We start from the raw sequence: 12,329 nt of genomic DNA, 5'->3' as shown, positions 1-12,329 counted from the left end.
ACTGCAGTAAAAGTGGGGTGACTGTGGTATTTCCAATGCAGAATAACTGCAGTAAAAGTGGAGTGACTGTGGTATTTCCAATGCAGAATAACTGCAGTAAAAGTGGGGTGACTGTGGTATTTCCAATGCAGAATAACTGCAGTAAAAGTGGGGTGACTGTGGTATTTCCAATGCAGAATAACTGCAGTAAAAGTGGGGTGACTGTGGTATTTCCAATGCAGAATAACTGCAGTAAAAGTGGGGTGACTGTGATATTTCCAATGCAGAATAACTGCAGTAAAAGTGGAGTGACTGTGGTATTTCCAATGCAGAATAACTGCAGTAAAAGTGGGGTGACTGTGGTATTTCCAATGCAGAATAACTGCAGTAAAAGTGGGGTGACTGTGGTATTTCCAATGCAGAATAACTGCAGTAAAAGTGGGGTGACTGTGGTATTTCCAATGCAGAATAACTGCAGTAAAATGAACTTATTTGCAGCCTACTGCAGTTATATTGCACCCTGACAACAATATTTTTTTTGTGTGAGGGCAGTCATGACATACAGGGCCTTCTGAAAGTATTCAGACCCCTATCATGACATACAGGGCCTTCTGAAAGTATTCAGACCCCTATCATGACATACAGGGCCTTCTGAAAGTATTCAGACCCCTATCATGACATACAGGGCCTTCTGGAAAGTATTCAGACCCCTAGACATTTTCCACATTTTGTTACGTTACAGCTTTATTCTATAATGTATTAAAAACTTGTTTTGTTACTCAATCTATACACAAAACCCCACAATGACAAAGCAAAAACTGTCAGAACACAGCCTCTCTATTCTCTCATGTGATTTCAGGTCCTCTGACTGGGAAAATGTCTTTCCACACTGAGAGCAGTGGTATGTCTTCTCCTCCTGTGTATGTACCCGTAGGAAGTCATCACTCACCATTGCTGACCAGAAATTAGCTACAACTGGGCTAACAACTGTGTACACGCGGCTACATGGTTTGATTTCAAAACAAGCACATCCACTCACTGCCCCACCTGACTTTTCAGTGCAATAGAATCCTCCTCCGATGCACTCTACCTAAAAAATCAAATCAGACAGTCTTGAATAGTTCATTTGTTTTTTGAAAGGGGGCTGATATTAGGTGTATTCAACCACAATTCCCACAGTAATATAATAATAATAATAATTCCCAGTTTCAGTAGTGGGAAACGTTTATAGTGTTAACGGGGCAAAGTAAAAAAGTGAAGTGAAGTTTAATCTCGTGCGTCTCTACAGGTATTTCTGGTGCACTTTCTCTCTCTTTCTCTCTCTTTCTCTCTCTTTCTCTCTCTCTCTTTCTCTCTCTTTCTCTCTCTCTCTTTCTCTCTCTCTCTTTCTCTCTCTCTTTTTCTCTCTCTTTCTCTCTCTCTCTCTCTCTCTTTCTCTCTCTCTCTTTCTCTCTCTTTCTCTCTCTTTCTCGCTCTCTCTTTCGCGTCTCTACAGGTATTTCTGGTGCACGGCCGTCCTGGGAAAGCTGATATATGATTTCATCTAAACAAAACACATTTCAGAACACAGCCTCTATTCTGTCATGTGATTTCAGGTCCTCAGACTGGGAAAATGTCTTTCCGTAATTAGAGCAGTGGTAATGGTTCTCCGCTGTATGTGTTTTCCTGCTCTTTAAGGTTCCCTAACTGACCTAAACTCTGTCCACACTGGGAGCAGTGGACGGTCTTATCCTCACCTGAGTGTGTGTATTCTCTCATGCTTTTTCAGGTTCCCTAATCGGGTAAATGTCTTTTGACACCGAGAGCAGTGGTAGGTCTTTTTTTCTGTGTGTGTCCCCTCGTGATATTTCAGGCTCCCTAACTGGGTAAAAGTCTTTCCACACAGGGAGCATGGGTATGGCTTTTCTCCTGTGTGTTTCTTCTTATGCTCTTTTAGGTTCCCTAACTTGGTAAAATCCTTTCCGCACAAGGAGCAATGGTAAGGTTTCTCCCCTGTGTGTGTCTTCTCGTGCTCCTTCAGGTCTCCTAACCATCTAAAATGATTTCCACAATGGGAACAGGGGTAAGGCTTCTCTCCAGAGTGTATTCTCTTATGTTTGTTCAGGTTCCCTACTCGGGTAAAACTCTTTCCACATTGGGAGCAATGGTAAGGCCTCTCTCCTGTGTGTATTATTTCATGTTCTTTCAGGTTTCCTAACCGTGTAAAACCCTTTCCACACTGGGAGCATTGGAAAGGCTTCTCTCCTGTGTGTATCCTCTCATGCTCTTTCAGGTGCTTTAACCGTGTACATTTCGTTCCACACTGGGAGCATTGGAAAGGCTTCTCTCCTGTGTGTATTCTCTCATGCTCTTTCAGATGTGATGACTGGTTAAATCTCTTTTCACAATGGGTGCATTGGAAGAGCTTTTCTCCTGTGTGTGTTCTCTCATGCTCTTTGAGCTTACATAACCACTTAAAACTCTTTCCACACTGGGAGCAGTTGAGTCGTGTCGCTGGTTTGGGAATCTCTGGGTCTGGATTCTCTGAATGACTCTTCCCGCTGTCAGAGTGAGAGTCTGGTTTCTCTCCTGCCAAAGATAAAAACAGAGTATTTGGTTAAACAGAGAGGCAAGAATAAAACCTCCACATGATTGAACGGTCTTCCTATGAGGTTTAATCCAGATTAGATCCCTCATTATAAAATGGTAAATATGGATTCTGGATGCTGATTGGTTGATAGCCGTCAGATAATCCCAGGTAATACCTGTTCAAAGTTCCATTTGAATTATTATTCTTTACCACCAGTCACTACAACCCCACTACAACATCACTACAACACCACTACGACCAGTCACTACAACATCACTACGACCAGTCACTACAACATCACTACAACATCACAACAACCCTACAACATCACTACGACCAGTAACCACAACATCACTACCACCAGTCACTACATCAATACGACCAGTAACCACAACATCACTACGACCAGTCACTACAACATCACTACGACCAGTCACTACAACATCAATACGACCAGTCACTACAACATCAATACGACCAGTCACTACAACATCAATACGACCAGTCACTACAACATCAATACGACCAGTCACTACAACATCAATACGACCAGTCACTACAACATCAATACGACCAGTCACTACAACATCAATACGACCAGTCACTACAACATCAATACGACCAGTCACTACCACTTCAATACGACCAGTCACTACAACATCACTACGACCAGTCACTACAACATCACTACGACCAGTCACTACAACATCACTAAAAACAGTCACTACAACATCACTACGACCAGTAACCACAACATCACTACAACATCACTACGACCAGTCACTACAACATCACTACAACATCAATACGACCAGTCACTACAACATCAATACGACCAGTCACTACAACATCAATACGACCAGTCACTACAACATCACTACGACCAGTCACTACAACATCACTACAACATCACTACGACCAGTCACTACAACATCAATATGACCAGTCACTACAACATCACTACGACCAGTCACTACAACATCAATACGACCAGTCACTACAACATCACTACGACCAGTCACTACAACATCACTACGACCAGTCACTACAACATCAATATGACCAGTCACTACAACATCAATACGACCAGTCACTACAACATCAATACGACCAGTCACTACAACATCACTAAAAACAGTCACTACAACATCACTACGACCAGTAACCACAACATCACTACAACATCACTACGACCAGTCACTACAACATCACTACAACATCACTACAAACAGTCACTACAACATCACTACGACCAGTAACCACAACATCACTACAACATCACTACGACCAGTCACTACAACATCAATACGACCAGTCACTACAACATCACTACAACATCACTACGACCAGTCACTACAACATCAATACGACCAGTCACTACAACATCAATACGACCAGTCACTACAACATCACTACAACATCACTACGACCAGTCACCACAACATCACTACGACCAGTCACCACAACATCACTACGACCAGTCACCACAACATCACTACGACCAGTCACCACAACATCACTACGACCAGTCACTACAACATCAATACGACCAGTCACTACAACATCACTACATCCAGTCACTACAACATCACTACATCCAGTCACTACAACATCACTACAACATCACTACGACCAGTCACTCCATCACTACGACCAATAACTACGACCAGTCACTAGTGGTGTTGTAGTGACTGGTCGTAGTGATGTTGTAGTGACTGGTCGTGGTGATGTAGTGACTGGTCGTATTGATGTTGTAGTGATGTTGTAGTGACTGGATGTAGTGATGTTGTAGTGACTGGTCTTATTGATGTTGTAGTGATGTTGTATTGATGTTGTAGTGACTGGATGTATTGATGATGATGTGACTGGATGTGGTGATGTTGTAGTGACTGGATGTGGTGATGTTGTAGTGACTGGATGTAGTGTTGTTGTAGTGACTGGATGTAGTGTTGTTGTAGTGACTGGATGTATTGATGTTGTAGTGACTGGATGTATTGATGTTGTAGTGACGATGTAGTGACTGGTCGTATGATGTTGTAGTGACGTTGTAGTGACTGGTCGTATTGATGTTGTAGTGATGTTGTAGTGATAATGTAGTGACTGGATGTGGTGATGTTGTAGTGATGTTGTAGTGACTGGATGTAGTGATGTTGTAGTGACTGGATGTAGTGATGTTGTAGTGACTGGTTGTATTGATGTTGTAGTGACTGGTCGTATTGATGTTGTAGTGACTGGTCGTATTGATGTTGTAGTGACTGGTCGTATTGATGTTGTAGTGACTGGATGTATTGATATTGTAGTGACTGGATGTGGTGATGTTGTAGTGACTGGATGTAGTGATGTTGTAGTGATGTTGTAGTGACTGGATGTAGTGACGTTGTAGTGACTAGTAGTATTGATGTTGTAATGACTGGTTGTATTGATTTTGTAGTGATGTTGTAGTGACTGGTTGTATTGATGTTGTATTGATGTTGTAGTGATTGGTCGTAGTGACTGGATGTAGTGATGTTGCAGTGACTGGATGTGGTGATGTTGTAGTGACTGGATATAGTGATGTTGTAGTGATGATGTAGTGACTGGATGTAGTGATGATGTAGTGATGTTGTAGTGACTGGATGTGGTGATGTTGTAGTGATGTTGTAGTGACTGGATGTGGTGATGTTGTAGTGACTGGATGTAGTGACGATGTAGTGATGTTGTAGTGACTGGATGTAGTGACGTTGTAGTGACTGGATGTAGTGATGTTGCAGTGACTGGATGTAGTGATGTTGCATTGACTGGATGTGGTGATGTTGTAGTGATGTTGTAGTGACTGGATGTGGTGATGTTGTAGTGACTGGATGTATTGACTGGATGTGGTGATGTTGTAGTTATGTTGTAGTGACTGGATGTAGTGATGTTGTAGTGACTGGATGTATTGATGTTGCAGTGACTGGATGTAGTGATGTTGCATTGACTGGATGTGGTGATGTTGTAGTGATGTTGTAGTGACTGGATGTGGTGATGTTGTAGTGACTGGATGTATTGACTGGATGTGGTGATGTTGTAGTGATGTTGTAGTGACTGGATGTGGTGATGTTGTAGTGACTGGATGTGGTGATGTTGTAGTGACTGGATGTAGTGACGTTGTAGTGACTGGATGTATTGATGTTGCAGTGACTGGATGGGGTGATGTTGTAGTGACTGGATGTGGTGATGTTGTAGTGACTGGATGTGGTGATGTTGTAGTGACTGGATGTGGTGATGTTGTAGTGACTGGATGTAGTGATGTTGTAGTGGCTGGGTGTATTGATGTTGCAGTGACTGGATGTGGTGATGTTGTAGTGATGTTGTAGTGACTGGATGTGGTGATGTTGTAGTGACTGGATGTGGTGATGTTGTAGTGACTGGATGTAGTGACGTTGTAGTGACTGGATGTATTGACGTTGTAGTGACTGGATGTATTGATGTTGCAGTGACTGGATGGGGTGATGTTGTAGTGACTGGATGTGGTGATGTTGTAGTGACTGGATGTGGTGATGTTGTAGTGACTGGATGTGGTGATGTTGTAGTGACTGGATGTGGTGATGTTGTAGTGACTGGATGTGGTGATGTTGTAGTGACTGGATGTAGTGATGTTGTAGTGGCTGGGTGTAGTGATTGGATGTAGTGATGTTGTAGTGACTGGATGTAGTGATGATGTAGTGATGTTGCAGTGACTGGATGTAGTGATATTGTAGTGACTGGATGTAGTGATGTTGTAGTGATGTTGCAGTGACTGGATGTATTGATGTTGCAGTGACTGGATGTAGTGATGTTGCGGTGACTGGATGTGGTGATGTTGTAGTGATGTTGCAGTGACTGGATGTGGTGATGTTGTAGTGACTGGATGTAGTGATGTTGTAGTGATGTTGCAGTGACTGGATGTGGTGATGTTGTAGTAACTGGATGTAGTGATGTTGTAGTGACTGGATGTAGTGATGTTGTAGTAACTGGATGTGGTGATGTTGTAGTAACTGGATGTGGTGATGTTGCAGTGACTGGATGTAGTGATGTTGCAGTGACTGGATGTATTGATGTTGTAGTGACTACAGTGTAGTTTAGTAGGATGGAGGCTGTATGGATCTGTAACTACTACAGTGTAGTTTAGTAGGATGGAGGCTGTATGGATCTGTAACTACTACAGTGTAGTTTAGTAGGATGGAGGCTGTATGGATCTGTAACTACTACAGTGTAGTTTAGTAGGATGGAGGCTCGATAGCTGTATGGATCTGTAACTACTACAGTGTAGTTTAGTAGGATGGAGGCTGTATGGAGTATATTTTTAAGTTGAAGGATTCTTTCGCGCTGTTTCAAACGCCATATCGCAAGTAATGATTGACTTTCTAAAACAAACACGGCTTGTCTCAGACTAGACAAAACATAGTACATTTACATCCAGGACACTGAAATTAGTATGATGTTTGGTTACATAAGACAGATGGTTATTTAAGGCAAAAATGAAGGTGTGGTGGTTGACTGGTGTGGGTGAGTGAGCGTATAACACGAACCTCTATAGCAACCCAAAGGTTGCGAGTTCGAATCTCAACACGGATAACTTTAGCATTTTTAGCTAATTAGCTACTTTTGAACTACGTACTACTCTTTTTTAGCTAGTTTGCAACGACTTAGCATGTGAGCTAACCCTTCCCCTTCTGAGGCCAGGTTGTAACACAAGCTTCTTGATTGTAGTTCACATGAGCCAGTCGCCGGCTGAAATCTGTCGGGAGAATATGCAGAACGCTGCCTGGAGTTCTAGCTGGTGTCTTCCCATCAAACTCCTTGAAATTTGGGTTGAATCACTGCCTGGTACGGCAACTACTCGGCCTCCGACCACAAGGCACTACAGAGTGTAGTGCGTACGGCCCAGTACATCACAGGTTTCAAGCTTCCTGTCATCCAGGACCTTTATACCAGGGGGTGTCAGAGGAAGGCCCTAAATATTGTCAAAGACTCCAGCCACCCTAGTCATAGACTGTTCGCCCCCCACCCTCTTCTACGCAGCTGCTACCCATGAATCTGTCGGGAGAATATGCAGAACGCTGCCTGGAGTTCTAGCTGGTGTCTTCCCATCAAACTCCTTGAAATGTGCAGTTGTGTCTTTTAAAAAAACACACACTATGTTGTTCTTTAGTGTATTTATATATCGCTTTTCAACAGTAAAAGTTTTTTTTAAAGTCACCGGAGGACGTCTTTAACAATTCCTACGATACAGAAAACCATATCCAAGTGTAGTGTCCTTTTAAAAATCACACATTAGTTCAACAACTGCAGAGTTTGTGTCCCTGTTTAAGATAGTACTTACTGGACTTAATCAGATCTCCAGTCTTCTCTTCTTCTGCTTCTTCCTCCTCCAATGTGACAGTAATCTCCTTATTTTCCTCCTCCACTCCAAAATCGTAATCCTCTTCTTTCACTGTGACAGTAACCTCCTCGTCTTCCTCCTCTTTCACTTTGAACGCGCCTTCCTCTTCTTTCACCGTAACAGCCTCGCCCTCGACTTGTTTTTGTATTGTAACAGCCTCATCTTCCTCCTCCTCTTTCACGGGAGCATCTTTCTCCGTCCAGCAGACCTCTTCTTCAGCAAGAAGAGAGTATTTTAGTAAACTCATGGTCGGGGATGTTAGCTAAACTAGTGCTAACTAAACCAACCGACTGACAACAACGTCAATATGAAATTAAATGGGGTAGCTAGTTGTTTCCACAAAAGTACGTGTAAAACATAGTGGCAAATAAACCACGAAATTGTCTAAAGATCTTGAATGTTCCGACTTTGTTGTCTGGCGAGCTTCCGAGGTGGCTGCAGTTGTTGAAGAAGCGTACCGTCCACTAGATTATACGTCACACTAGAAACATCACCTCAAACACACATATCGCCATCTGCTGTCTGGAGGGAGGAAACGCAGTTGAGGGAATGTTTATTTTTTGTCTATTAAATAATATTATATTAACACTTTTACAAAGAAAATAATGTGTTGATTGATTAGTTATGCATTTTTAGCTCCATATTCTATAATGACTATAAGAGCTCCATATTCTATTATCAGAGAGCTCCATTTTCTATTATCAGAGAGCTCCATATTCTATAATGACTATCAGAGAGCTCCATATTCTATTATGACTACCAGAGAGCTCCATATCTATTATGACTATCAGAGCGCTCCATATTCTATAATGACTATCAGAGAGCTCCATATTCTATTATGACTATCAGAGAGCTCCATATTCTATAATGACTACCAGAGAGCTCCATATTCTATTATGACCATCAGAGAGCTCCATATCTATTATGACTATCAGAGAGCTCCATATTCTATAATGACTATCAGAGAGCTCCATATTCTATAATGACTATCAGAGAGCTCCATGTCCTATTATCAGAGAGCTCCATATTCAAATCAAATCAAATTTTATTTGTCACATACACATGATTAGCAGATGTTACTGCGAGTGTAGTGAAATGCTTGTGCTTCTAGTTCCGACAATGCAGTAATAACCAACAAGTAATCTAGCTAACAATTCCAAAACTACTACCTTATAGACACAAGTGTAAGGGGATAAAGAATATGTACATAAAGATATATGAATGAGTGATGGTACAGAGCGGCATAGGCAAGATACAGTAGATGTTATTGAGCGCAGTATATACATATGAGATGAGTATGTAAACAAAGTGGCATAGTTAAAGTGGCTAGTGATACATGTATTACATAAAGATGCAGTAGATGATAGAGTACAGTATATACATATACATATGAGATGAATAATGTAGGGTATGTAAACATTATATTAGGTAGCATTGTTTAAAGTGGCTAGTGATATATTTGACATAATTTCCCATCAATTCCCATTATTAAAGTGGCTGGAGTTGAGTCAGTGTGTTGGCAGCAGCCACTCAATGTTAGTGGTGGCTGTTTAACAGTCTGATGGCCTTGAGATAGAAGCTGTTTTTCAGTCTCTCGGTCCCAGCTTTGATGCACCTGTACTGACCTCGCCTTCTGGATGATAGCGGGGTGAACAGGCAGTGGCTCGGGTGGTTGTTGTCCTTGATGATCTTTATGGCCTTCCTGTGACATCGGGTGGTGTAGGTGTCCTGGAGGGCAGGTAGTTTGCCCCCGGTGATGCGTTGTGCAGACCTCACTACCCTCTGGAGAGCCTTACGGTTGTGGGCGGAGCAGTTGCCGTACCAGGCGGTGATACAGCCCGACAGGATGCTCTCGATTGTGCATCTGTAAAAGTTTGTGAGTGCTTTTGGTGACAAGCCAAAAATCTTCAGCCTCCTGAGGTTGAAGAGGCGCTGCTGCGCCTTCTTCACGATGCTGTCTGTGTGGGTGGACCAATTCAGTTTGTCTGTGATGTGTACGCCGAGGAACTTAAAACTTACTACCCTCTCCACTACTGTTCCATTGATGTGGATAGGGGGGTGTTCCCTCTGCTGTTTCCTGAAGTCCACAATCATCTCCTTAGTTTTGTTGATGTTGAGTGTGAGGTTATTTTCCTGACACCACACTCCGAGGGCCCTCACCTCCTCCCTGTAGGCCGTCTCGTCGTTGTTGGTAATCAAGCCTACCACTGTTGTGTCGTCCGCAAACTTGATGATTGGGTTGGAGTCGTGGGTGAACAGGGAGTACAGGAGAGGGCTCAGAACGCACCCTTGTGGGGCCCCAGTGTTGAGGATCAGCGGGGTGGAAATGTTGTTGCCTACCCTCACCACCTGGGGGCGGTTTTTCCAGCCCTGGTTGCGCAATCGATATGCTGATCAAATTTAGGGAGTCTTGATTTCAGATTAGCCTTGTTAAAATCCCCAGCTACAATGAATGCAGCCTCCGGATAAATGGATTCCGGTTTGCAAAGAGTCAAATAAAGTTTGTTCAGAGCCATCGATTGGGGGGGAATATATACGGCTGTGATTATAATCGAAGAGAATTCCCTTGGTAGATAATGCGGTCGACATTTGATTGTGAGGAATTCTAAATCAGGTGAACAGAAGGACTTGAGTACCTGTATGTTGTTATGATCACACCACATCACGTTAACAATGAAGCATTCGCCCCCGCCCCTCTTCTTACCAGAAAGATGTTTGTTTCTGTCTGCGCGATGCGTGGAGAAACCAGTTGGCTGCACCGACTCCGATAGCGTCTCTCCAGTGAGCCATGTTTCCGTGAAGCAAAGAACGTTACAGTCTCTGATGTCCCTCTGGAATGCTACCCATGCTCAGATTTCATCAACCTTGTTGTAAAGAGACTGGACATTGGCTAGTAGTATGCTAGGGAGTGATGCACGATGTGCCCGTCTCCGGAGCCTGACCAGAAGACCGCTTCGTTTCCCTCTTTTACGACGTCTTTGTTTTGGGTCGCAGGCTGGGATCCATTCCGTTGTCCTGGGTGGAAGGCAGAACACAGGATCCGCTTCGCGAAAGTCATATTCTTGGTCATACTGATGGTGAGTTGACGCTGCTCTTATGTTCAGTAGTTCTTCTCGACTGTATGTAATGAAACCTAAGATGACCTGGGGTACCAATGTAAGAAATAACACGTAAAAAAACTAAAATTGCATAGTTTTCTAGGAACGCGAAGCGAGGCGGCCATCTCTGTCGGCGCCGGAAGTTCAGCAGTTATTCTATGACTACCAGAGAGCTCCATATTCTATTATGACTACCAGAGAGCTCCATATTCTATTATGACTACCAGAGCTCCATAGTCTATTATGACTACCAGAGCTCCATAGTCTATTATGACTACCAGAGCTCCATAGTCTATTATGACTACCAGAGAGCCCCATATTCTATTATGACTACCAGAGCTCCATAGTCTATTATGACTACCAGAGCTCCATAGTCTATTATGACTACCAGAGAGCTCCATATTCTATTATGACTACCAGAGCTCCATAGTCTATTATGACTACCAGAGAGCTCCATATTCTATTATGACTACCAGAGCTCCATAGTCTATTATGACTACCAGAGCTCCATAGTCTATTATGACTACCAGAGAGCTCCATATTCTATTATGACTACCAGAGAGCTCCAGTGGTGTAAAGTACATAAGTATAAATACTTTAAAGTACTACTTAAGTAGTTTTTGGTGTATCTGTACTTTACTATTTATATATTTGACAACTTTTACATTACTACATTCCTAAAGAATGAAAACAAGAACATTGTCCTGCCTGCTTTGCTTAATAGAAGGAATTTGAAATGATTTATACTTTTACTTTTGATACTTAAGTATATTTAGAACCAAATACTTTTAGACTTTTACTCAAGTAGTTTTTCCACTGGCTGATTTTTACTTGAGTATCTTTCTATTAAAGGCATCTATACTTTTATTCAAGTATGACAATTCTACCTCAACAACAAATGTGTGAATACCAATGAATTTAAAACCCACTATAGCAGGTAGGACTAAGTAATGTTACATAACCTTGTCTACTCGCTATACTAATGCTCTGCTGTCCAGAAGGTAACAGGAAACAGATCAATGACCCAAGACAGGATGCTAATCAGTTTAACCTCCGAAACCTCTCAAAAAGCCAGACCAGAATAATACAGCTAGCGAGGGTAGCTACCAGAAGGAAGTAGGCTACCTATCCTGCACCCACAAACACAAACATTACCCAGAACTCCTAGCATTCACCATCTACAGTGCCTTCGGAATGAATTCAGACCCCTTCACCTTTCAACCACATTTTGTTACGTTACAGCCGTGTTTTACTAGTCTATACTAGTCTACACACAATACCTCCTAATGACAAAACAGGT

General features: G+C 42.5%; 1 protein-coding gene across 1 annotated transcript; it reads right to left on the bottom strand.

Annotated features, from left to right (window-relative positions):
- Nucleotides 1-1,370: 1,370 nt before the first annotated feature.
- Nucleotides 1,371-8,394, bottom strand: LOC109884957 (zinc finger protein 239-like). Its single transcript, XM_020476842.2, has 2 exons — nucleotides 7,872-8,394; nucleotides 1,371-2,547 (listed from the first exon to the last, which is right to left on the bottom strand). Exons 1-2 carry the CDS (start codon nucleotides 8,176-8,178, stop codon nucleotides 1,712-1,714), a joined length of 1,143 nt encoding a protein of 380 aa, XP_020332431.2. The 5' UTR covers nucleotides 8,179-8,394; the 3' UTR covers nucleotides 1,371-1,711.
- Nucleotides 8,395-12,329: the final 3,935 nt, after the last annotated feature.

This window comes from Oncorhynchus kisutch, unplaced genomic scaffold (genome assembly GCF_002021735.2).
Source record: "Oncorhynchus kisutch isolate 150728-3 unplaced genomic scaffold, Okis_V2 scaffold503, whole genome shotgun sequence".
Taxonomy (NCBI): Eukaryota; Metazoa; Chordata; class Actinopteri; order Salmoniformes; family Salmonidae; genus Oncorhynchus; species Oncorhynchus kisutch.
Note: the sequence above shows the minus strand (reverse complement) of the source record. Positions and strands in the feature narration are given on the sequence as shown.